The 26,337-nt window shown below is 49.2% G+C and overlaps 1 protein-coding gene across 2 annotated transcripts; it reads left to right on the top strand.

Moving 5' to 3' along the window:
• The first annotated feature begins 3 nt into the window (after positions 1–3).
• Positions 4–26,067, top strand: SUPT6H (SPT6 homolog, histone chaperone and transcription elongation factor). 2 transcript variants are annotated; one of them, XM_084219379.1, is made up of 37 exons: positions 4–45; positions 5,273–5,404; positions 5,855–6,007; positions 6,170–6,240; positions 6,755–6,950; positions 7,633–7,717; positions 8,117–8,390; positions 9,552–9,653; positions 9,899–10,012; positions 10,496–10,585; positions 11,047–11,189; positions 11,807–11,958; positions 12,423–12,521; positions 12,682–12,811; positions 12,912–13,062; positions 13,449–13,603; positions 14,082–14,277; positions 14,482–14,621; positions 14,700–14,817; positions 14,901–14,977; positions 15,106–15,241; positions 15,642–15,779; positions 16,085–16,252; positions 16,921–17,048; positions 18,024–18,231; positions 18,668–18,815; positions 19,060–19,202; positions 19,945–20,085; positions 21,158–21,353; positions 21,477–21,715; positions 21,943–22,056; positions 22,169–22,293; positions 22,765–22,877; positions 23,172–23,249; positions 23,337–23,503; positions 24,688–24,863; positions 25,018–26,067. In XM_084219379.1, exons 2-37 carry the CDS (start codon positions 5,296–5,298, stop codon positions 25,202–25,204), a joined length of 5,160 nt encoding a protein of 1,719 aa, XP_084075505.1. In that variant the 5' UTR covers positions 4–45; positions 5,273–5,295; the 3' UTR covers positions 25,205–26,067. The 2 variants fall into 2 exon arrangements, with proteins under 2 accessions (XP_084075505.1, XP_084075504.1); XM_084219378.1 differs by having other exon boundaries at positions 10–198.
• The last annotated feature ends 270 nt before the right edge of the window (positions 26,068–26,337 follow it).

Here is a 26,337-nt window from a genome sequence, read left to right as displayed (position 1 = left end):
TCTCGCCGCCGCCGCCACCGCCTCCATTTTCCCTCGGACCCTCGGGTAAGGCCGCGCCGGGCCCGGCAGGGCCGCGGTGAACGAGGGTCCCTTACCGGGGGAAGGGCGAACCCGTGTTTGTCCCGGCCGGGGCGTCACCCCCGACCCGGCGCCTCGGCGGCTCCGAGCCCCGGTGGAGGCGGCAGGGACGTGCCCGAGGTTGGTGTCGGGCTGCGCCGCGGGCCCGGTGCGGAGCGAAGCGGTGGCGATAGCCCCGGTGCGGCCCCGGTGATGGCCGTGGGTGGGGCTGGCGGCGGCAGGAGCCTCCCGGGGCGGCGGCGGGCAGGGCCCGGGGGAGGCCAGGCGGCGGCCGGGGTCGGGGTGGCTCCCCCGGGCCGGGAGGTGCCGCAGCCCCCGCCCCTGCTGCAGCGGGGTAGCGCTGGCACGGGGGGAAGAGCTGTGGGTGTGAGGAGATGGCGTGGGGGGCATCGGGGTGCTTTTCTTGGAGTGGGGAAAAGGGCCTGACCTTGGTTTCTCACCACCCTGGTGGTCCTGGATCTCCCCACGCTGTGGATGTGATTCCCGGATCTCTGCTCCGCAGGTCTGATTCCCAGACCACCGCGTTAGGCTTTCCAAACTTGTGGTGAGGTGCTCCCTGAAAAACCAAGGGTCTGGGAAAGCCCTTTTGGGTTTAATAAATGACTGAAAGGTGTCAAACCTTTGATTGGTGATCATAGTGGAGTGAGGTTATTGTGGAGTTTCATAGTCATCTCTGTTGCTTTTTGTTTTGCCCTGAATACAGTGATGTGGAGAAGGAAGGTTACTCCTAAATTATTTAAGATAAGTAAATTGTGAGGTTGCAGGGACCAGATAACCCCGGGTGGGAGTGCTAGTATGGTAAATAAGATATGGCAGAAGGTGTAAGGAAGGTAACAAACACCATAAAATTGGCTCTACATCAGCTCTTATTCAGGGGCGAGCAGTGGGTGTCTCAACAATTGTTCCTTTTAAGACGACTTGAACACCCCCTTGTAGCCTAAGAAGGATATTTTGAAATTACACTAAAGGAGAAGAGAATGAAATAGAAAACATTGTTATGCTGCTGAGTAAATGGGTGGCAGTTTGTGTCCTGGCAATTCTGGTTAGACCATCCCAAAAAGGGAGGGCTGCAAAACGCAGGGTCAGGAGCAGAGCAGGTTTTTGGGCAAGCAAAGCCTTCGTGCCCTCACCTTAGGGGAGAACTTGCTGGCAGGAGATATGATCCAGGTGCGTGAAGTCATGGGCAGGTCAGAGAAAGCGAGGAGGGAGCATCAGTTTGCTGTTTCTGACCGGAAATTATGATGCAGCAGGGCTAAAATAAACAGGCGGAAGTGTTCTTTCACACAACGTGCTATTAAATGTGTCACCCTGCCACAGGACGTGCTGCCACCCGATAGCATCGGGGGCGGTGGGACCAGCAGCAGCATTAGAACCAACAGAGCAGGTATGGGAAGTTCCTGAGCCGTGGTGGCTGCCTGGACTTTCCCCATCATTGGTCCCCAGTCATCACTTCCCCCCTGTGTTCCTCCCACTGAGCAGGGTGGGAGTGTCAGGTTCAGATGCAGACTTCAGAAATCTGCAAAACAGCTGTAAAAGCTAAATATAAGATGATTTATTGCTGATGTCAGGACTGGCAGGCCTCAGTGGCCATCAGAAGTCCATGTGGATACCAAGAAATGCCTGTGAGGAAGAGCTCAGCGTTGAGGTGCCTGTGAGGGTGGTTTCTTATGGTGGGAGTGCCTTGCAGTGCTTCACAGGGATGTTTCTGTTAGGCTGATAAACTTCAAATCAAAAGATGCCAAAATGATTTGGTCTGAGTTCTGTGGTAAAACATAGCCTGAAGAATTTTTTTTTTTTAAGAACACTGATACTGATTTAACTGAGAAATTCACTGAGAGCTTCACGGGGGGAAAGAGTGGTGTTACCTTTGCAGTTCATTTGAGTTTCCCAGTCAGACATTTATTGTCAGTCTTGGACTCCTGTGGATGTACTTGGACTGTGCTAAAATTAATTTCATGAGCATTTAATTGACAAAATTAATAGATTTGGCTTCCTCAGGCTCTGCATTTTGAGTTGAGCACCCCAGCTCTCTTATTCTCATAGAGCTTTCTGAATCCTCTGCAGTTTGACCCTTTGAAATGTGGCCATGAGAGCAGATGTTCAGTGGTGGCAGTGTGGTTCCCTGGATCTGTGTGATCATAAATGGACTGTGAGTTGAATCATGAAGTGGCAGAGGTTAGAACCATCCCTGCCCAAGCACTCTCCCCTCCAAAAAAAAAAAAAAACCCACAAAACAAGTGTTAATGTGGGATTGATGTAGTTTCTTCCACAAAGGATGGGGAGAAGTCAAGGGCTGTCTTTGCTGCACCTAGGCTCTCCAAAAGCCAAGGTGAGCACCTGCCTTTGTTGGTTTGTGTATTCATACTGCTAGCCTGAGGTTGATTGCTGAATAATAAATATATCTTGCTCTGAGGACACTGCTTGGTTATTCTCTGAACACCACTGAGGTTTCCTGCCTCAGGTGGCATCCCTGTAGCTGAGACAGTGTCAGATGTTTCTGCTTTCTCTCACCCCACAGCTGCTCAGGTGAAGCTCTTGAGGGACATTTCTATTCCCAATGTGCTGAGTAGCCAGCAGATAGATGGATGTGGGAATGATTTCTGAAATCCTCAGGCTCTCACAAAGCAGCCCTTGTTCTAAAGGCCCTGCCTCACCTGGCAGAGTCTGCAGCCAATGTCCATCTTGGTCCTGCCCTGATCAGAACTCAGCGGTCCCAGTTAAAGGTACTTGTGGACTCTGGATCAGTGCCACTGTGCCCTTGAGCTGAGCAAAGTGCAGACACTCCTGATCAAAACAGCTAGGCTGGCCCAACACTCCTTGGTCCAGAGTCTTTAAACCCTCCTCAGGTCTCTCCCTGTGTGACCACACCAAGTTCTGCCTCTGCACCTCGGCCCTCTTCCCTGGCTTGTGTTGTTTCAAATTAGGGCCTCCCTGGGACAGCTAGTGGGAAAGGCACCTTTAATCAATATCTGATTTAATATATTGCATCTCTTCTCCATGCTAAGTGACATCCCTGCTGTCCTGAGGTGAATTTCACTGGAGCTGATAGCACCTGGGTTTGTGGGTGGTTGACTCGTGTGGAACCTGCTTGGCTGGATCATTAAATAAGATGGTTTTCTCAAGTCCTATTTGTTCCCCATGTCCAGACAAATCAAAATTGACATGGAATAAAATTGCCAGGAAATTGTAGACCAAGTGATGAGGAAGAAAGTTAGAATCATGAGTTAAATACTTCACTGGCAGAGAATGATGAAATCGGATGTGGTGCTTTGACGAGGTGGGTTGTGTATCGATCATGGGCAGGAGATAAACGAGGTTATTAGACTTGGAAATGCTCTAGGAAAAGGCACTCAGCCTGCATGTTTGTGTATGTTAATGCACCCTGGTGAATACCTGGAGCAGGAGGATTGGTGAGAAAGTGTGAAGTTGACAGAATATTCATACACAGGCTGGTAAACATAATGCCTGTTTCTGTATTGTGTACTCACATGATTCATCAGTGCCATTTGCATCAGGAACACACGTTTAACTGGCATCAGTGCTGCCCTCTGAGGTGGTATTTCTGAGGGGGATGCTCAAATACAAGTGTTTAACTTCTGTAGTGTCCTCCTGAGCATGGGGATCCCACACTGAACCAGAGCAGCCACGTCCTGGCTGGATGCAGAGCAGTAGCCTTGGCCTGCTGTGATTTCTGTCTGTCAAACATCCTGCAAAGAAGTTGGCCACAGCCACATGTTCTGCAGCCAAGGAGTGTGAGCTGCTCTCTCCACTCGTGTCTGAAATCTGGCAGAGGTCTTCCCCTCATCTTTGTTGTGGGTTTTCTTTAATGAGATACGGATGACACAGTTCCTTTGGAGCTGCTCGTATTTTAAGACTTAAAAGATCATCCAAGATCAGCCTTGGACCTTTTAACTCTAACTGAGCACTGAGTCCCTGTTTTTCTACAAGTTGTTGTGTTTGTGCAGCAGATGTGGGGATCTTGGGGCAGAACAAGAAATCCTGCACACGAGAAGTGTCATGGCAAAGCCTTGATCAGGTTATCCTGTATGGGACTGATTTCCTTCAGTGGGTTGTTTTGCAGTGGGGAAATGATTATGGCAATGTTTTTAAGTGTGTTTATTTAGGTATCATGCCCTGCCATATGGATTTTTTTTCCTCATCTTTTTTTTCCTCTGCTGTTTTTGTGTGTTTGTGTGTTGAATTACATCAGATGTAATTTAACATAGAGGTTTTGGCTTTAGATCTGACACCTCTGAACTACTTTTTGTACTGCTCCTTCCCAAAGGCCTGTACTTCTTCCTGGGCCGGTGTTTTCATCCTCTCAGCCATTTGAGGAGTTCATTTGGTTTTCCTCATAGCTGACTCTTGTAAGTTTCAGTTGTTTTGATGTATGTAAAAGGGAGGTAAAAAAAAAAACTTCCTTTGAAAATTTCAAAAATATCAATGAGTTTGTCACCACCAGAAGTGGAAGGCTCAGAGAGACAGAACTTGGCGAACACTTTCCTTTGTGCCAAGCTTGATTTATGTTGTGTCCAGAAACCCCAGTTGGGAAAAGCATCAAACAAAAGGTTCTGGATATAAAAAACACACTGATTTTGTATTTTTTTTGTTGCTTCCTCAACTCTGGATGGAGGCCCCTGGCATGGAACATCCTGGCTATGGCTCTGGCTTGTGGGCAGCCACAAACCCCCTGCCCCAGCCCAGGATCCCCAGACCTCTCCAGTTTGCTCTGTGGGCTCTGCAGAGTCACTTACAGATGGCAGTCCTGGCTCAGTCAAGGCCCTTTCCAGGGTCACCCTGGCTTCGTTAACTGAGTGAGGATTAATCATATTAAGATCCTAATTAGCTGGGCTGTGTGCCTGGCACCGTGCAGCATCAGTGGGAGCCTTCCCAGCGCGTGGGAGGGGGTGGATGGGCTGGAGGCTCTGGCTGTGTGCACGTTCCAGCCGTGCTGCTGTGACAGCTCCTGCCCTCCTCACCCAGACATGGCTTGGCAGGAGCTGGCAGCTCTTGGCTGCTGCCTAATCTCTGGTGACAGGGATGTCCAGGCAAGGTGGACACTGGGTAATTCAGGGCCTCTGTAGCTAATTTGAAACCCTTCTTGCTTTAGGTGCCTTCTCTCCAAAACCTGAAGGGGGAAGTGCTTATGTTCTGCTTGCTCAGCTGATGCCAAGGATGTTTCCTCTTTCCCCAGCTGCTGTGTGAGGGGTTGCAGCCATGTCTGACTTTGTGGAGAGCGAAGCAGAGGAGTCAGAGGAGGAGTACAACCAGGATGGGGAGGTCGTACCCAGAGTAACCAAGAAATTTGTAGAGGAAGATGAGGATGGTGAGTTTGTTGAATTGTTTGTGTTCATTGCTGTTCTGTTCTGCATTCTGTGGCTCTGCAGATGGAGCAATAACTGTGCTTTAACAGCAGGGCCATCTGTAGTCAATAATCTCAGCTGTTTGAGTCCTTCCCTTCCTCCAAGTGCTCCAAGTGGTATTTATAATTGGCAATAAAAATACGCTGCTTCACCCTCGTGGGACTTGCAGTCGCACAGTTTGATAGTAAATGTTAAAGCAGAGGAATTCTCCCAGTGTGACCAATCCACCTGTTCCCTCTGCAGAGAGAGCACGAGACAAGAAATGGGGATCTGGCAGGAGCAGCTGGCTGGGTTCTGTGTCAGTAGAAGTGTTCAGTTAAAACTCTGTGTGGATGGTGTGGAGGAGGATGCTGCTTGCACGGGTCCCAGTGGATAACCAGTAAGTGTCTAACACGTGCTGCTCTCCATCCCAGATGAGGAAGAGGAGGAGCTGAACCTCGATGATCAGGATGAGCAGGGGAACCTGAAAGGATTCATTAACGATGATGATGATGAGGAAGAGGAGGAGGAAGCCAGTGACTCTGGGGACTCCGAGGATGATGTTGGCCACAAAAAGAGAAAGCGCAGTAAGTTTTGTGATGGTTGGTGCTAGCAGGGCACGGGGTAATGCTGGCAGAGAGCACCCTCTGCCCTGGTCTGTGTGAGCTGGGTAAGCTGTACCCTTTTGGGTGAGTGCATTTCCAGATTAGGAAAGGGAGAGTGTAACTTAGCTCTGCTGTCTTCTCTAGCTTTTGATGACCGCCTGGAGGATGATGACTTTGACCTCATTGAAGAAAACTTGGGCGTTAAAGTCAAAAGAGTGAGTTGTGTTCCCATGCTGCTGTTAATGGTGTGGGGTGTTTTAGCACAGGGGAGGTGGGCTCCAGCCTGGCATGAGCAGACAGTGCCTCACATCAGCTCCTGCCCTCTTGGAAAGGGAGAGCTGAGTGCTTGAAGGATGCAGAATCTATCCCTGCCCAAGTGACTGGGACCTGGCTTCCCAGAGTTTGCAAAACACTTTTTTCTGGTGCCTAAAGTCTGCTGTGCTCCTCCCTTTCCACCTCTTCAGGACAGTCTCATCTTCCATCCCTGTGTGGTGCTAACCTCAAGGTCAGCACAGGCTGTTATGGGCTCTAAAACTCTTTCTGAAACATTTAGAGTCACATCAACCAGGCCAGCAGTGGTGGTGACAATGTGCAAGTGTCACAGCTCCCAAGGGGGTGGCTCCTCTCCCCTGTGTGCCTGTGCTCCATCCTGCTCCCTCCAGGTGCCTGCAGAGGCAGTGCAGTGTTGAGCCAGGGTTTATGAGCACTAACAGGGAACTGTTCTTGCAGCAAAAATTCAGGCGTGTGCGAAAAATGTCTGATGATGAGGACGATGAAGCAGAAGATTATGGAAAGGAAGAACACGAGAAGGAAGCCATTGCTGAAGAAATCTTTCAGGATGGTGAAGGCGAGGAAGGAGGGGAAGCTGTGGAAGCTCCTGTTGCTCCACAGGAAGAGGAAGAGGAGGAGGAGGAAGATGAATCTGGTGAGTGTGGATGGTCAGTTACATCCAATGTTTGTCCTAGGATTTAAGCACAGGAACAAAGTTCAGACTTCCTCTGAACTAGAAGTATCCAAAAGGCTGTGACCCTGTCATGGTGAAGCTCTTATTGTTCTGATTAGTGCAGTCCTTAGAATTAAAAGTTTCTGGGTGACAGGTTTAGTTTGTCTGTCTGAACCACTTTGTGCAGTAGCCCATTATATGTGCTGAGGTCTTGAACACCTCTCCTAAGCTGCCTCAAAAATGAAAATGCTTCAGAGGAAGGCACTCAAGGCAATGTTTAGTACCTCATAGCACGGTGCATGCCGGTCCTACCTCTCTTCAGCATCAGCCTCTCACTGCTGCTACCTTACCAAAAAAGTTTCAAGAGTTCTTTCTACTGTCCAAAGCAGCCAGGCCTTTCCTGACTGTATTTTCAGTGCACTGAGCTGCAACTCAAATGGCTTTGCCTGGAAGTTTGTCTGGAAGTTTGTTCCAGCTTGGTACTGTGGTTCAGGCTCCTGGACTGTGTGAGATTGCTGTAGGAGATGCTGGGGGGAGCTGGGCAATCTGACAGCCAGCAGCAGCCTAAGTGGGGGAGGCTCATAGTTGCACTGGCTGAGCTTTGTCAGAGGTACCAGTTCTGTATGTAAGTCCCCTGACCACTAAATTGTTTCTCAATGTCCAGACATTGATGACTTCATTGTGGATGATGATGGACAACCTCTGAAGAAGCCAAAATGGAGAAAGAAGCTTCCAGGATACACAGATGCGTAAGTATTGATTGGAAGTTGGCCTGGAGCCTTGAAAATAGTGCTCAGCTTATTTGGATCTTGCAACTGCAGAGTGATTCAGCTTGTGGTTGGGTACTGCTGGTCTTTTTCCCAGAAGAAACCAGGTAAATTTAGACACAGAGCTTTTAGTGTGTGATTTCTGAAATGTGTGGCTCCTTCTTTTTTTCCTTTTTCCCCTGGATTTTTTTAAAGGGATACCAAAACCGGGCCCTTAAGAGAAATATTTGCAGTAAAGCTCAGAGTTTGCACTTATCCATGATTTTTCAGCCTGGGTGGAAAACTAAAGCTTAGACTTTACTGGCTGTAAAGATGTTCTGTGAACTCTTCTGTGCACTGTGGGGCTGAACAACAAGGTTGGGGTTTTTTTTGCTTTTCCAGTGCTTTGCAGGAAGCCCAGGAAATCTTTGGTGTGGACTTTGACTACGATGAGTTTGAGAAGTACAACGAGTACGACGAGGAGATGGAGGAGGAGTATGAGTACGAGGATGAGGAGACGGAGGGGGAGACGCGCGTGCGGCCCAAGAAGGCGGCCAAGAAACGCGTCAGCCGCCGCAGCATCTTCGAGATGTACGAGCCCAGCGAGCTGGAGAGCAGCCACCTCACAGACCAGGACAACGAGATCCGCATGACAGACATGCCTGAGAGGTTCCAGGTGAGGCAGAAAGCATTTTGGCTCCCAGGCTTGGACCTGCAGGCTGGCGAGCTGCTGGATGGATTTTGGAATATCTTTTTCCTGCTTTGTCGACCTTACCTGTCAAATGTACAGGCTAAAACTGCATTCAGAAGTGTCAGTGACATGGGAGCTGTTGTACCTGTGTGAATCTGGGTTTAGCTCCAGTCACAGCTTCCCCGTGGCCACTGGGTGCCAGTGTTGCACTGCTGAAGTGCAGGGCTTGGGCTCTGCTGAGATGGCTTTGTGCTGGGTGATGTTAGGAATCCCTTGAGCTGGGTATATGGAGAGCAAGATGCCGTGCCACAGGAGACATGGGAAGGTTTCTAGCTTACCTGTATGCCAGCCAACACATAACTGCTGTAACCAACTTTACTCAAGGTGATGAAACTTAGACTATTCCCAGTACAAGGTGCTGTTTGTGCTGTGAGGAATCCTTCTGGTGTCTCATATTTTTGTCTAAATTTACACTATATTCAGACTTTCACTGAAAAATCCATCTCCCTTTAGTGTATGTTAGTGTAATTCCCTGCAGAGCTTTATTACCGTTTTCTGTGAAATGGAATGTGTGAAGCTGCCAGTTTTCCTAAGACCTTTTTTCCCCATGCCAGTCTGGGCCACAGAAGGAAATGCTGTCTCTGATGGTGGCTGTAGGTGGCCTCTTCACCCATATTGCCATCTTCATGGATGTCAGTGATTAGAGCAGCACCTCTGGAAGAGAGGACTGAGTGCCCAGAGAGGCTTTGGAGCTGCTTTATCTTTTATTACTCTGTGGCTGCAGCAACAAAAGTGGTAGCAAAGCACAGGTAGATTGGAGCAGAGGATGTAACTGCAGAAAATTTGGGTGTCTGGTGGGAAGTGGAGATATCCTCACTTGATTTTCACAGCAGACTTTGCACCATTGCAGGCCTTTCCACAAGCCTTTGACAGGATTGTAGCTGCCTTTATCTAGTGTAAAGCTGATGCAGTTTCCTGTGTGCTCAGAAGGTGCAGACATTGAAGTGGTATCCTTGGCACCCCATAGGTGGGGGTCCCCAGAGGTAACCTGTAGCTCCAAACAATAATTTCCAGGCTTCTTGGAAACATGGCAGTGCAAGCCCTGGTGTCACACATGCCTGTGCTCATGGTGTTGTCTCTTCGCAGCTGAGATCCATCCCAGTGAAGAGTGCTGAAGATGATGAGCTGGAGGAAGAAGCTGACTGGATTTATAGGAATGCCTTTGCAACTCCCACCATCTCCTTGCAGGTAAAGGACTGTGCCTGGGACTTGTTCCAGGGCTCTGCTGATAGGAATGTGGTGCCCAGTCCCACCTTCATTTCTGCTTTTGAGCAGGTCATTTGACGTGTGTGTCTTCATTTGTGCATCCACAAAACAGAGCAAAGAGGAACAAAAAAAGTTGAAAGAACCACAATTTCTCAGCCTTAACCTGGGGCTGCTCTTTTAGGGGTTCAGCTCAGGAGCAGAGTGAGCACAATGTGTTTCCTTTTCAGGAGACTTCTGACTACCTTGACCGTGGACAAGCCAGCAGCTTCGGCCGCAAGGGGCCCAGCACCATCCAGAAGATTAAAGAAGCTTTGAATTTCATGAGAAATCAGCATTTTGAGGTAATTTGCAACTTTTCTTCATTACCATGGTCTGTCTCCTTTTTCTGACAGGGTTAGCAGGGCTGCTGGAAACATTTAGGGCACATAGAAGGGGCTGAGTTACCATCCCTGGTTGCCTCTCCTGTGATGAAAGGATGCTCCTTTGGGAACTGCAACTCATTTTATGTGAGCTCTGGCAATGCAGGTTTTTAAGGCCTGTTTGACAGAGCTGCTGTCATTGTCTTTCCCTGATTGTGGTCAAATGGATGCTGAATGAGGTGGGAGAATTTCTCTTGAGCCTTGCTCGGTCCATCCAATCTGTTCTCTGAGGTGTTGCCTGATGTTGCAGAAGGTTTTTGGCCTATCTGATGTGTTCTTTGGTGGAGCAAGAGCTGCCTCATTAGCTTGTTGTCCCAAATGGAGCAGGAGCTCTGTCTGGGCTCGTGGCTGCCAGGAACAGCCCAGTCCCCTGCTCAGGGCTGATGAGTCTCATTTCTGACCCAGGTCCCGTTCATCGCCTTCTACAGAAAGGAGTATGTGGAGCCAGAGCTGCACATCAACGACCTGTGGAGGGTCTGGCAGTGGGATGAGAAGGTCAGGAATATTTTCATTTCTGGTTCTCCCATCAACATTTGTCCTCCTACATAGCCTGATACTTTCAGCAGTTTGTTTTGGCCATACTTGGGATTTTTACCCATATTTTTTTGCATTTTACCATATGGTGATAAGGGGATATCTGACAAAATAGGATTCAAGAAAATCCTTCTCTTTCTCTGAGTTCCTTTTGTGTAGTGACATTTCCTGCCAGCAGTGCAGGTTGCTTGTCTGCTATCAGATCCAAACCTGAAGTTTGGTTTTTTTCTGTTATTATAATACATCTTTGAGATGAGGCCTGCCACTTGTCACGTTTGGCTTTGGCTGTGGATGAAGATTTTAATGATCATTTTGAGATGACAAATATCCCAAAATCCTGGAAGTCCTTGTTTGGGAAGGGAGGAGACAGGTAACACATTACAATGGGGTGTTTCACTGGAATTCTTTTGCTCCTGTGTCAGTGGACCCAGCTGAAGATCCGCAAGCAGAACCTGACACGACTGTTTGAGAAGATGCAGGCCTACCAGTATGAGCAAATCTCTGCTGACCCAGACAAGCCCTTGGCTGATGGAATTAGGGCCCTGGATACTACTGACATGGAGAGGTAGGGTGCCAGGACTTCTGTATTCATTCCAAAATTCCTTAAAATGTCCATTGACTTGCCCAAAAGCACAGGCACTCTGGCCACTGTGGTTATTAATTGTTGTGGTGTTGTAGGCTTTACGACAAGGTGAGAGATGAGAATTGAATTCAAGTTCTTAAAGGTTGATTTATTATTTTTTGATATATATCATATTAAAAGAAAATTATATACTAAAACTATACTAAAGAAAGAGAAAGGAGACAACAGAAGACTAGACAAGAAGGAATAATAAAATCTTGTGACAGATTCAGAGTCTGACACAGCTGGCTGTGATTAGTCATTAATTAAAAACAATTCACATGTTGAGTAAATAATTCTCCAAATCACATTCCAGAAGAATAAAACATAGAGAAGGTGGAGCTTCCTCGCTTCCCAGGAGAAGAAATCCTGGCCAAGAAATTTTTCAGAAAACATGACAATAACAGGCCACTGCAGAGCACCCGCGAAGCCAATAAGGAGAAATAATTAAAATTCTTTTGGTTGATGAATCCAAGGGCTCCTCTTCCTGACCTGAGTCAGAGCAGGTTCCTGGAGTGTTCTGAGCATGACCTAGGGTGTAACATGCTGGCTTTCTGTAGGCTGAAGGACGTGCAGTCCATGGACGAGCTGAAGGACGTGTACAATCACTTCCTGCTGTACTATGGCAGAGACATCCCCAAGATGCAGAATGCTGCCAAGGCCGCCCGCAAAAAGCAAAAGCGTATCCGGGAGGATGGTGAAGAAGAGGAAGGTTTGTCTCCCCACATTTGATAGTTTTCTCCTTGTGGGCTGCTTGAAAATCCTGGTTTGAAAGAATAGGAAGGAAGTCTAGTGAAATGCACAGTGCACCTCTGCTGGTCATTCTGTCTCAAGTTAGTTCCAGGTCTTTCAGGTGCCTTTGAAAATATTTAAGGTTTGCCACACGAGGTGCTTTCCAGTGGAATATGAATGCCACCTCTTGTGGCAGGGGTGGCATCAGCAAACTTGGTGTATGTTCTAATGTGCAGCCCAGAGATACTCCTATTAAAACTGCAAGAGTGACACTGAAGATAGTGTTTTTCCAACCCTGAATAATTTTAAGGCCACTGTTACTTTTGAGATGCCTTTTTGAATTTAGGGCCTGTGTTGCACAGTGTAGGTTGTGTTTAATCTCTTTATTGCATTTCTGACGTGCTCCAGCTGTCTGGATGCCTCTCTAATGTATCCTTCCTCCAGGTGAAGGGGAGGATGCAGAGGATGATGAGCAGAAGGGGCCTGAGCTGAAGCAGGCTTCCCGAAGGGATATGTACACCATCTGCCAGGCAGCTGGGCTGGGTAAGGCTCTGCTCTGTCCTGCTGAGCCTGCAGTGGCCTGGCCCACGTGCTCTGCAGGGTGCTGTGACTCCCCTGTGGAAGGAAGACTGGTGGTTTTGCTCACTGTTAGCTACAATACCTGTGTCCTCATTGGTGTTTTGATTTTTTTTCTTGTTACCAGATGGCTTGGCTAAGAAATTTGGTCTGACACCTGAGCAGTTCGGAGAGAATCTCCGAGACAGTTACCAGCGTCACGAGACAGAGCAGTTCCCTGCAGAGCCCCTGGAGCTGGCCAAGGATTATGTGTGTAGGTCAGTGGGGGGGGTCTCTGTGGAGTTACTGTGGGTATAACACAAGTGAGAGGATCTGGGGACGTTCTTCTAAGGCTTCACGTTGCCTTTTTGCCTGCAGTCAATTCCCAAGCCCAGAAGCAGTGCTGGAAGGAGCTCGGTACATGGTGGCTTTGCAGATCGCCAGGGAGCCCTTGGTCAGACAGGTCCTGAGACAGACTTTCCAAGAACGAGCTAAAATCAACATTTCACCAACCAAAAAGGGGAAGAAGGTAAGGAAGGGAGCTCTGACTCTGTGGGTCAGTTCAGGGAAGGATCTAAGTAACACACAAATGCTTGTACTCCCATGTCAGTGGCAACTCTGAATAAATCTCAGAGCAGCACTGAGCTAGGCTGTTGCAGAGCCCAGCTCAGCAGTGTGCTGCATTTTTAGTCTCAGCATTTTACCAGATGAGACATTGCCTTCAATTATTGAAACAATCTGTTTCTCTGGGACTGGGAAGCAATTCCACTGTGTCCTGCTGGGGAAGGAAATGCAGACTGGCAGGCATAGGGCTGAGGGGGTATTGAATAAAAACCATTGTCTGCTGTGGCATACAGAAGGATCTTTCTTCATGAATACCCTGTGGGCATGCTGACTGTCTCTCCTTTTTCCCAGGATATTGATGAAGCCCACTATGCCTATTCCTTTAAATACATGAAGAACAAGCCTGTGAAGGAGCTGAGAGATGACCAGTTCCTGAAAATGAGCCTGGCAGAGGATGAGGCACTGCTCACCATAGATATCAGCATTGACATGAAAGGAGTGGAGGGGTGAGTTCCCACTGGCTGTGCCATCCCTGACTTGGCAGAGCTCATTCAGGCAGTGCTCTTTGAGCACCTCTTTGAACCCAAATTACTTCTGAAAGTCATGGCCTGGTAGTTTCCTCAAAGTCAAGCAGCCTCTCAGGGTCTGGCTTTTTTCGTCAGCTTGTTGAGAACTTCAGCAGACATCTGTCTTACTCACTTGAAAGCAGACTCTGAAACCTTGGGATTTTTGCAGATGATGTTTGTTTCCCAACCAGCTTAGTTCCTTCCATGCACATCTGAGTGGCCACACTGTGCAATATGGCTGTGATCTGTGATGCTGAAGCATCACTTCAGCAGCCAAAGCAGCATTGGATGGGAGCGTTGGCTCTTCCCTACTTCTTCCAAGCAGCTACCTGAACCTGGGGTGTGCAGGAACCTGCCAATGATGGGTCCATGCAGGTGTCTGGAGCCTTTCTGCATCCCCTCTTCTCCCTTGTTGCAGTTATGGCAGTGACCAGACATACTTTGAGGAAATCAAGCAGTTCTATTACCGGGACGAGTTCAGTCACCAGGTGCAGGAGTGGAACCGGCAGCGCACCATGGCCATCGAGCGCTCCCTCAACCAGTTCCTCTACGTGCAGATGGCCAAAGAATTAAAGAACAAGCTCTTAGTGGAGGCCAAGGAGTATGTCCTCAAGGTGAGATGAGGCAGAGCTGGGCTTACAAACACTGGCAGCCCTGCAGTGTTCTCGGGATTGCTGCTGACACGTCATACACAAGTTCTTGGGGAGGAGGAGGAGGCAGGGATTGAGTCTGGTTCAACTTTCCCTCCAGGAGAGGGTTATGCCAGGTCTCTGCAGTGGATTTTCTCACTCATCTTTGTCCTTTCTCTGCTCTCCCAGGCTTGCAGCCGCAAACTGTACAACTGGCTGAAGGTTGCTGCATACAGGCCAGATCAGCAGGTGGAGGAAGATGATGATTTCATGGATGAAAACCAAGGGAAGGGGATCCGGGTGCTGGGCATTGCCTTTTCGTCAGCCAGGTAGGAGGGAGGGAATGGTGACTGGATGCATGTCCAGCTTTAGCAGTCCTCCATGTCTGAGTGATCTCTGTTTGACAGGGACCACCCTGTGTTTTGTGCCCTCGTTAATGGAGAGGGTGAGGTGACAGATTTCCTCCGACTGCCACATTTCACAAAGAGAAGGAATGCCTGGCGTGAGGAGGAGAGGGAAAAGAAGGTGAGCCTTGGTGCAGCTGTCACTGAGATGAATGTAGGTAGCTCAGAACAGAAACCCTCTAGCTTTTCTACTTTCCTTTCCAGGCCCAGGATATTGAAACATTGAAAAAATTCCTCCTGAACAAGAAGCCTCACGTGGTGACAATTGCAGGCGAGAACAGGTCAGTCTTTGTGCTGCTTCCACTTGCCAGTCTCTTTGCAGTCCTTTCCTTGTGCCTGTCTACATTTCACTGTTTCCAGGACCCAGCTCTATGCTCTTCCCTTAGTCTCCTTGGTTGTCTCTCCCTAGGGATGCTCAGATGCTGATGGAGGATGTCAAGAGAATTGTTCATGAGCTGGACCAAGGGCAGCAGCTGTCCTCTATCGGGGTGGAGCTGGTGGACAATGAACTGGCCATCCTCTACATGAACAGCAAGAAGTCTGAGGTGAACCTTCTGCTACTCCCTTAGTCCCTCCCTTAGTCTGTTGCTCATTCGTGCTGTGTCATCCTCCATTTGTTGTGCTGGCCTTGCATCATTCTCTGTCTCATATGATCCATCTGGACAGTCACGTACTGATCTTTGGATCAAGGCAAAACATCTTAGGCTTCCCTGAAGTGATCAGCGCCAGCAGATGCACAAAGTGGATATTGATGTAGCTGGAAATTAGTGAGATTGTTCCATTACTAATTGCATAAGAGCTCCTGGCAGCCTTTGACCTCAACTTTCTTTGCCATGAGCACCAGGTGCTTCCTTGCTGCAGTCCCTGTCTGATGTGTTTTGCTGCTTGTGGTACCAAGTGTGGAAGCACCACGAGGGTTTTCCCTGGCTCTGTGTCCTGTTGCAGAATGAGTTCCGGGATTACCCCCCTCTGCTGCGCCAGGCCGTGTCCCTCGCTCGCCGCATCCAGGACCCCCTGATTGAGTTTGCCCAGGTCTGCAGCTCTGATGAGGATATTCTCTGCCTGAAACTCCACCCTCTGCAGGTAAATTTTTCCTTGGGCAAGAAAGATCCTTCTCTGCAAGAGAAAGCAGCCTGTGAGGGTTTGCTTTCAAAGAAAAGGTTTCCAGGTTAAACTTGTGCAAGTTCTGCCTGTTCTGTGCCATAGTCAGGCTACACAGCACCTTCCTTTTTTTTTTTTATTGCATCTTTCTCAAAAGCCTTTAGGCTGTTCTCAGGGGTAGCTGAGGTGCCACACAGCTCCTGGGTGCCAGTGTGTTGCGATTGGCTCGTGGCAGAGGGTTGCACAGACCCATCTTTTCCAGGGCTAACACCTCTTATCTCTGCCAGGAGCACGTGGTGAAGGAGGAGCTGCTGAACGCGCTCTACTGCGAATTCATCAACCGTGTGAACGAGGTGGGGGTGGATGTGAACAGGGCCATTGCTCACCCCCACAGCCAGGCTCTGCTGCAGTACGTGTGTGGCCTGGGACCACGCAAAGGCACCCACCTGCTGAAGGTAAGGAGGCTTGTGGGCCTGCCTGCAAAAGCAGCACTCTGTGAGTGCTCAGGGGGTGAGTCAGGTCCCGTGTGCCAGGTGCAGCTGGCAGCTCTGTTGATGTGTGTTTTTACCTCGCTGTGCCTCGCCCCGAAGCTACACGTGGACTTGTGTCCTTGAGAAACACAAACGGCTCAGCAGATCCATCAATCCCAGCCAGCTCCCAAACCCACAGGAATGGATGTGCTGTCAGAGTGTGGAGACACCTCCACAGTGTAGAAAACACGAGGCAAGATGCCAAAGCTTTTCCTGAGAGTTGGAGCCGTGATGATGTGGAATCATCATTTTTCACACAATGTTGAGACACTGGCAGGGAGCAGCAGCTTTAGAGCTGTGATGGGCGTGTGTCAGATGCTTTAAACACTGCAGTGTGCTGTGTGAATCCTCTGCTTTTTTCCCAGACAAAAACCATTTGGGTTGGAAAGGACCTTAAAGATCATCTAATTCCAACCCCTGGCCATGGCCACAGACATCTTCAGTAAAGCAGGTTACTCAGAACCCCATCCAGCCTGGCCTTGAACAATTCCAGGGAGAGAAAGTCCACAACCTCTGTAGGCAATCTTATGTTTGAATAGCAGGGTTTATACTCTTGCTTCTCTCAAGGTTTTTATTCTTGCCTCTCTCTGCAGATCTTAAAACAAAACAACACCCGTCTGGAGAACAGGACCCAGCTGGTTACGATGTGTCACATGGGACCCAAAGTGTTTATCAACTGTGCTGGCTTCATCAAAATTGACACAGCATCACTGGGTGATAGGTGGGTGTTGGGTTGTGTTTGATGTCCTGTGGGGTGTGGGGTCAGTGTGAGTGACAGGGTGACACAGTGACCTTCCCTGAGTCAGTGTTTCCCAGAGTTTCTGTGTGGCCCCTCTGACTTTAGGCCAAGTTCAGGTATTGCTGGTTATTAATCTGATTTTTATGGGCAGCTAAGCTTGCACAGCAGCAGTGTGAACTGCAGAAGATTAATTATATGGCTTGTTCTGGTGTGAAGGACTCTTTGTGGTCAAGAGGAACTAAACTAAAACCAATTGTTCCCTAAAATAGTTGTCATGGAGTCATCAGTAACCCATGGGCACTTGAGCTTAGTTTCTGCCTGGTCATTCCAACAGTATTTTATTTTTCTAAAGTTTCAAACTTGAGAAACAACTCAGCATTTTGCCGTCCTCTTAAACCAGTAGCAGTACTGGGAAGTTTATAGAACATTAAGTTACAGGTGACTGCACAGGAGGTGTTTTGAGGACAGCTGTAACCTTGTTTCTGACTAGAAACATGCTTTCTCCAGGGTTTTTTTGCCTTTTAAAAGGAATGTGAGAAAGAACACCTGGCTGAATCCCTACACTGAGTGATCCAACCCTGCTAGAGCCCTTGATTCTTGCAGGATACAAATCTCAGAGCTGCTGAGGGCAAAGTGTAGCCCATCCAAACAGCTCATTGGCAACACTAAATTTGTGTGAGGAGAGAAACTACAGCGAGCTGTGTGCTCCTAGAGCAGCTGTAGTATGCAGGGATCAAATCCACCCAGCATCCCAAATACCTGGCTGTGTCTTTGGAGCTGCAGACTGGAGTTTGCCAGGTCTTGCCTTGGCTCCTGTTGGTTTAGCAATGAATAATTCAGTGTCATTTTTGGAGTACTTTGTTCCGTGGAGGGCAGCAGTGCTGCTCAACAATGTGCTTGTTCACTGAGCTGCAGGAACAGCTCCGAGCCCTGATCTGAACATTGGTTTTGTTTCAGCACTGATTCCTACATTGAAGTCCTGGATGGCTCTAGGGTCCATCCTGAAACCTATGAGTGGGCCAGGAAAATGGCAGTGGATGCCCTGGAATATGATGAGTCAGCTGAGGATGCAAATCCTGCAGGAGCTCTGGAGGAGATCCTGGAAAACCCCGAGCGCCTGAAAGACCTGGATCTCGATGCCTTTGCTGAAGAACTGGAAAGACAGGTGCACTGGGGGTTCCTGGTGCTGAGAAACAAGAGGGGAAGCTCTGCTGCCCAGCTGAGATTCTCATGTTTTATAGCTTTATCCTTTTTAGGAGCTGGGCTTTAGCTGTGCTGTTGTAAAATGTATAAATGGCCACAATGAGCAGTCAGTGTCTGACAGTGGCATGCAGTAAATGCTTGCAGAAAGTACACTTGGGGCAGAGAACAGTAATTACCATTTAAGCTCTTCTCCCTGAATTTTTTTCTAGATATGTTTGTCCTTTTGACCTCCTCAACATCCTGTGACCGAGTTTCACCATTTGTTGGTACCTGCTGCATTCCCCTTTCTTAAACTTGCTGTTTCATAAGTTGCTTGAGTTCTTCCAAAACTTACACTGGATTCCCTGCTGACCTTCTTCCTGCTGCTCATGCCTTTGTAACCTCTGAATCCCTCACAGGGCTATGGTGACAAGCACATCACTTTGTATGACATTCGAGCTGAGCTAAGCTGCAGATACAAGGACCTGAGAACCCCATACCATTCTCCCAACACTGAGGAGGTCTTCAATATGCTGACCAAAGAAACTCCAGAGACATTTTACATAGGTACATCCCTGTTCAGATCCCTGCTTCCTGTCCTCCTGAGTTGACACAGGATGTGTGAAGGTGGGGCAAAGGGATCTTAGTGAGCCTGATGCTGGGGCAGTGCTGTGGTGGAGTGTGAAGCAGCTTTTCAAGTAGTTGGGTGACCTCCTAACACCTTCATGTATGGATAACAACCTTAGATGGAGGGAGCTGCTCAGCTCTGCAGTTTTTCATTCTTTCCTTCCCCTCTCCCATCACCCCACAGGTAAAATGATCATCTGCAATGTGACTGGGATTGCCCACAGGCGCCCTCAGGGAGAGAGCTACGACCAGGCGATACGGAATGATGAAACTGGCCTTTGGCAGTGCCCCTTCTGCCAGCAGGACAACTTCCCAGAGCTCAGTGAGGTGGGGCTGCTTCTCCTGCCTGTGTCAGGGGGCTGCTACCAGGAGAAATGTTGTGTAGGGTTCTTGGGAGACAAGGAATCAGAGCCAAGATTGTGTCTGCAGCACCCCAGGATCTCAAGCTGATGTGGCCTTTGGCTGTAAATAAAATCTGTTGCACTTCTGACTAATTGCTTCAGTATAGATTTGACAGGTCTTTTATGGCTGCATTATGGCTTTTAGAGTGAAATGGACCTGGGGCTAAGCTGACCAGTTCTTTGCAGATATAGAAAGCCTTCTTGTTTGTGGTCTGGGATTGTGTTTTATGCAGAGAAATTGCCTGTGACACTGAGAACAGAAGGCTCTGCCACCTTCTCAATTTTAAGAACTTATCTGGACCACCTGCTGCTTAATGCAGCTGCACTTTAGGTCCCTTCTAAACACTCTGAATTCCAGCCTGGGTAATCCATGACTTTAAACCCCTATAGTGTTCATTAGAGACCAGCCCTGGCTACAGGCTGGTGTTCAGGGTCTAAAAATGTTCTGACCTTCCTGGTTGCAATGTCCCATAAGCTGAGCAGAACTGGAGGAGGAAGATTGCATTACTGGGTAGCATTTGTTGAAGTCTTCTGTCCCCTGCCCTTCCACAAGTCTCTGCTGGCTGCACCACTTTGCTGACACAGCTTTTGGACTTGTTTTGAGTATGAACTGCTGGGGCTATTTTGTTTCCATGCTGAATGATTTATTTGCTTTTGCCTTGCTCAAGGTTTGGAACCATTTTGACAGCGGTTCCTGCCCAGGTCAGGCCATTGGAGTGAAGACACGTCTGGATAATGGTGTTGCTGGATTCATCCCAACAAAATTTCTTAGTGACAAGGTGGTCAAGAGGCCAGAAGAAAGGGTGAAGGTATGAAAGCAGTGGATTTTCACATTCCCAGCAAGAGCTGGAAGAATCTGGAGCCAATACCAAAGACTCAGAGTTTGGTTAATAACACTGTTCTTAAATGACTTTACCAACCTTATTTTCATGTAAGGACTTTAAATCAGCAGGAAGTTCAGGTTCTGGTTAGTGTCCTTGTCCCACAGTGCAAATCTCCCTTGGCAGCTGGTGGGACCCTGTTAATCAGTTAACACGTTGTGCTGCAGGAGGATTTATTGTCATCTGGCTGGAGTCTGGGTTTAGGAGACCAGAAGGCATTCTAATGCAGAGCTGCCCTTTGTTTCTGGCTTTCTAAAGAGTTCACAGAACTGCTTTTGCTCAGGCAAGGGTCATTTTCCCTCTTATAGCTTTTTCTTCCCTCTCCATTAATTTGTGGAGGTCATCATAGTTACTGGTCCTGCTCAGGACAGAGTTCCTGAAGAAATGGAATAACACCTTTTTATCACATAATAAAATAGTGGTTTAACATCTTTGCTGTCTTTTGGGGTCCCCAACAGGCCATGCAGGTGATGGATAATCTGTAAGCTCAGAGGTCTCAGCATTTCTTTAAAGAGTTGTTAATTAACTTCATCATGGTTAACTGAGCTAAGACATTGCAGTTTTTGGGGGGAATTTTCTGCCTCACATTTTATTAGAGCAGTCCTTTGTGTGTCTGCTTCTGAACACACTTAACTGCTTTTGTGCACATCTTGAAGGCCAATTTTGCTGCTCCCATTGTGAAAGATATTTGAAATAAAAAAGGTGGCTGTCCTCACCCTCCAGACATGCAGTTTTCCATGTGATGGGTAATAGGTAACAGATGTGCTGGAAAACTGCCCATTTTTCCCTTAATCTCTTTTGATTGTGGTCATTTTTGGGATCAGTTGACTTCCAGTTTGTGTAGAAAGATCACTTTTAAAGGTTGTATCAGTCTGAAGTAGCTGAGGTGATTGGTACCTCCTCAGTGTCAGCAGGATCCCACATGGATTGTTGTGTAGCACAGGGGTTCTGGTGTATCAGCCAAACCTGCTGCTCACCTTGGCCTGCACCTCCTCTGCAGGTGGGGATGACGGTCCACTGCCGCATCATGAAGATTGACATTGAGAAGTTCAGTGCAGACCTGACCTGCAGGACCTCAGACCTGATGGACAAGAACAACGAGTGGAAACTGCCCAAAGACACCTACTACGACTTCGACTCCGAGGCAGCAGATCACAAACAGGAAGAAGACATGAAAAGAAAGCAGCAGAGGACAAGTGAGTTCTCTTAATTTCTCTCTCCCTTGTAATTCCAGCCTTCCCAGGACAATCAGCACAATTAGACACAGTTGCATTAAAGCTGTTCCTCTTGGAAGGCTGAACCTTGCCTTTGTTCTGCAGCGTACATCAAGAGGGTAATTGCTCACCCATCATTCCACAACATCAGCTTCAAGCAAGCAGAGAAGATGATGGAGACCATGGACCAAGGGGATGTGATTATCCGGCCGAGCAGCAAAGGGGAGAACCACCTGACTGTCACCTGGAAGGTCAACGATGGCATCTACCAGCACGTGGATGTGCGGGAGGAGGGCAAGGAGAATGCCTTCAGCCTGGGCTCCATGCTCTGGATTAACACAGAGGTAAAGCCCTGCAGAGCCTGCCTGGGAAAGGGAAGGATTTATTTGACAAGTTGACACAGCCCTTCTGTCCTTGTAGCTGCTTTCACACTCTTGTCTTTTCACACTCTTCCAATACAGTCTCTGGATCCTTAGACAGTACTTGTCTCTCTTTTTTCCCTCAAGCCTTTCTGTGCAGAGTGTATGACCAAATACACCCTAAATACCTCTTTAAATGTGTTTGTTCAAAGGAATTTGAAGACCTGGATGAAATTGTTGCTCGATATGTCCAGCCAATGGCTTCTTTTGCCAGAGACCTGTTGAACCACAAATACTATCAGGACTGCAATGGTGGAGACAAGAAGGTGAGACAATCCCAGGATGTGGTGACTTCTTAGGAAGCTATCCATGGGCTCTGTGTGCTGCTGAAAATGTGGGCTCCCCTGGAGCATTTATCTTCTTTCTCTCTCTAATTAGAAGCTGGAAGAGCTGCTGATAAAGACCAAGAAAGAGAAGCCAACATTTATTCCGTACTTTATTAGTGCCTGTAAAGACCTACCTGGTAAATTCCTCTTGGGATATCAGCCTCGAGGCAAACCAAGGTAAGTGAGAGGCAAGCCCAGCATCTGCACTGAGTACTGCCAGTACCAAACCTCAGCTGTCTGCTGCCAGTTTTTCTTCCAGCTCTGTCAAAATCCCTGTAAATCACGCCTCCTCTTTGCCAGGATTTGGCCTCCTGACAGTGGAGGACCCAATTGTAGCAGTAAATCTCACCCAGGAGACTCCCATGTTTCTTAACCATCTGGCTGCCACGAGCAGCACTGCCTTGTGCTGTGGGTGTTGTGGGATTGTAGGCAGGGAAGGATGGGTTTTTCATGGAAAAGCAGATTTTTCCTGGACAGGCAGGGTAGTTGGAAGCAATTGTTTGAAAATAAAGTGCCTTGGGTGGATCTATCTGTTCATTATCAGTACAGCCATTGCCTGTGGTTTTAGTGCAGGCCTGTTCTGAGTGTGACCTGTCAGTGAGTGGCTGACACAGCCTGTGATGTCTCATGCTGTCCCTGCTCTCCCAGGATAGAGTATGTGACGGTGACACCAGAGGGATTCCGCTACCGGGGCCAAGTCTTCCCTACTGTGAATGGACTTTTCCGATGGTTTAAGGATCATTATCAGGACCCTGTTCCAGGTGAGCAGCCTAAAACTTCAGTGCCTCAGCTGTTTGTTTATCACACAATAGCAGGGGCAGTTATTAAAGGACAGTTCCATCTTCCTTGTCCCAAAAATGTGTCCTAGGATTTTTCTATGTGTGGGAAGTTTCCGAGCAATGCTTGAAATGTTTGGCTCCATGCACCAACCCACAATCCAGCACACACCATTCCCTGGCAGCAAACCATCGTGCCAGAACAACTTCAAATCCTGAGTTTCAGAGCAATGGCTGCTCTTCCAGGAGAATTAATCTACCTCTTGGTGTTTTACACAGGTATTACCCCCAGCAGCAGCAGTCGGACCAGGACTCCAGCCTCCATTAATGCTACTCCAGCTAACATCAACCTGGCAGGTCAGTGCAAGCCATTCCCCTTGGGACTGGGATGTGAGCTGCTCCTCCAGGCTCCCCTTTTCCTAATGCAGTGTGTCTCCCTTGCAGACCTGACACGTGCAGTGAATGCTCTACCACAGAACATGACCTCCCAGATGTTCAGTGCCATTGCTGCTGTGACAGGCCAGGGACAGAACCCAAATGCCACCCCAGCCCAGTGGGGCTCCAGCCAGTACGGCTACGGGGGCAGCGGAGGTGGCAGCAGCGCGTACCACGTAGGTGTCACTTCAATTTCTGCTGGCTTCTCCTTGCTGCTAGAAACCACTGGGAACCTAAGGAATCCCTCACTGCCTGGGGTCCCCCAGTCCTAGTTTTGTCCCGTGGTGCTGCACAGGCTGGATTCTTGAATCAGGTTTCCTTTTGCCTCCCGTGACTGGAGAAGCGAGGCACGTAACGCAGCCCTGCTCCGGGGGGAGTTGGAGCAAGGAGCAAACTGGTCTGGCTCCCAAGGAATGTGGCAGGGTGGAGAGGGGGGATCCAGCAGTGAGGGCACACAACCTTCTGATTGTGCCCCCGAATTGGCAACGTGAGCTGCCAGTGGAGGAGATTAGCTGGGAAGGTATGCGCTGAGTTTGCAGGGCTTTTCAGCTCAGCGCTAATCTCTGAGCTGCACCGGCGGGGAACACCTCAGCCTGACCCAACACCCGGGGGCTCTGCAGGGAGGAAGATGGAATTGGACAGTTCTGGCCCATGGTGAAGCCTTCCTTGATGTGTGCCTGCTCCCAGCCCACTCTGCAAGCTCTCAGCTGGCACCAAGGCAAATTGCAGCTGCAGAAGGACTGAGGAGCCTGGGTGCAAAAAACACACCCAGGTGTTGCACCCTAAGTAGAAATCCTGCAAGACAAGGCTTGCAGGGAGGAGTGATCCTCCTTTAGAGCACCTTGGGAGGCTTTTGGGAAGTTTGGCACAGTAAATGCTGAGCTGAGGATAGGCAGGGACTGTGGATAACCCAATGTATTAATCATTAAGACATCTGAAAAAAAAGGGGAGGTGAACACCAGGAGGCAAAGACACTAAGCTCTTAATGGGACAAGAAGCCAGCTGGCTTGGGTTGTGGTGGGAGGGAGCCATCCTGGGAGCTGCTGCACCTTCTCAGCAGCCTGCAGGGGAAGAATTGATCTGTTCTTCGTGCCTGCTGCAGGATGTCATTGCTGCTGGCTTGCCCCAAATGTCTCTTGTGCCCCTTGCCTTTGCTTGGCTCCAGCATCTCCCCTTGGGCTGAGCAAGGAGGGCAGGCTGTGCTGGCCCAGCTCTCAGGGGAGCAAATGTACTGTGCTCAGCAGGGCTGGGGCATGCAGAGTGAGGGTGGGCACCCTCCTGGGTGAGCAGGGCAGGGCAGAACCCCCCCCAGCTTGGCAGGGTCCCCCCTCTGTCCCCTGACAGCCTCTGCTCTCCACAGGTCTTCACAACTCCAGCGCAGCAGCCAGTGGCCACCCCTCTGATGACCCCCAGCTACTCCTACACTACTCCCAGCCAGCCCATCACCACGCCCCAGTACCAGCTGCAGGCCAACACCACACCCCAGTCCTCCCAGTCACAGCCCTCATCCAGCTCCAGGCAGAGGCAGCAGCCAAAGTGAGTAGCTCTGAGTGCTCCTATCCCTGTCCTGTCTCCATTGCTTTTCTTGGTTTTTGTGGAAACAGCACGATGGGGTTAGTTCCCCATGCGGAGGGAGAGAGGGCAGGGAAGTTTATTTGTCACATCTCACGTTGTCCCCGTGTCCTTGCAGGACCAACAGCCACGCTGCCATCGACTGGGGCAAGATGGCCGAGCAGTGGCTGCAGGAGAAGGAGGCTGAGCGGAGGAAACAGAAGCAGAGGTTGACCCCCCGCCCCTCTCCCAGCCCCATGATCGAGAGCACGCCCATGTCCATCGCCGGGGACGCCACGCCTCTCCTGGATGAGATGGATCGATAGGACCTGACACCCGACACCTCCGCTCCCTTCGCTCCCGGGAAGGGGGAAGGAGAGGGAACAATAGGAAGCGACTTCCCTTAGACACACAACTCCTGTTTTATACGTCGTGGGATGGTGGGAAATGACTCTTGGTGATGTGCACCTGAGAGAGAGAATAGACTTGGCAGGGCTGGTTTAAAAATATATACTATATATAAGAAAAATATATCATAGAAAGGAACACTGCATCGGCCTCTGCGTTCTAGGCTCCGGTTTTGAGGCACCTTGGGGACTTAGCAAAGCAAACGTGAGGTCAAAGGATTCTGTCCTTGTACGTGCACAGCACTCTGCTTTCACCCCAGAGACTGGGAAGCAAACGGAGCTGAAAGTGCATTGCCCTGGAGCGAGCCTGTTTCCTTTGGATCCTCCCAAACCCTGAGTGTCACCTCCCCTCGTCCCGAGACCACAAAGCAAAGTCGTGGGGGTTGTGACAAACGAACCAGAGTTCTCACCGAGTTCCTGTTGTTGTTTGCTCCATGTTTTCATGCGTGACAGGCTCAGCAGAGCCTGTGCCAGCCCCAGCTGTGTCTGGAGGGGTCCAGCACAGCAGCTCGGGGTCTTGCTGGAGATGCAGCTGTTGTACCAAAGGCTTGCTCTCTCCTCTGGCTTCTTTTGGAACAGTATTTATTTAGTTTTGATTAATTTTTTTTTTTTAAATCAGACTGCGAAATAAAGCGCCAGCCTGCAGCAGCTTCCCCAGGCAGAGACGTGGGATGAAGCAGCACGGAGCAGCCCGGAGTGCATGGCCTCCTCCTCTGTACCCGCTTCCCCTGCCCAGCTGTAACCAAGAGGGGTGAATAAATAAGAGTTTTTACTGAATGCTAGCTCAGAGGTTTTCTGCCTGCACCCTGCCCTTCCCTTAGGATTTGCTCAGAGCAGAGTTGCTTGGTGGAAGCTGATGCTCCTTCTTCCTTTGTTGCTTGGTGTTGCCCTCTGTGTGCTGGAAGTTTGGAAGAGAAGCTGATTCCTGTTGTTAACAAATAAGGTTTTGTTATGGATGCACCACATGGGGACATCGGGGGCACCTCCCTGTGGCTGTGGGACAGGGAGAGACACTGGGAGAGGGATAAAGTGGATAAAGAAGCAGCCCCGTG

Source organism: Fringilla coelebs (assembly GCF_963513975.1).
Source record: "Fringilla coelebs genome assembly, chromosome: 20".
NCBI classification, from domain to species: Eukaryota; Metazoa; Chordata; class Aves; order Passeriformes; family Fringillidae; genus Fringilla; species Fringilla coelebs.
Note: the sequence above shows the minus strand (reverse complement) of the source record. Positions and strands in the feature narration are given on the sequence as shown.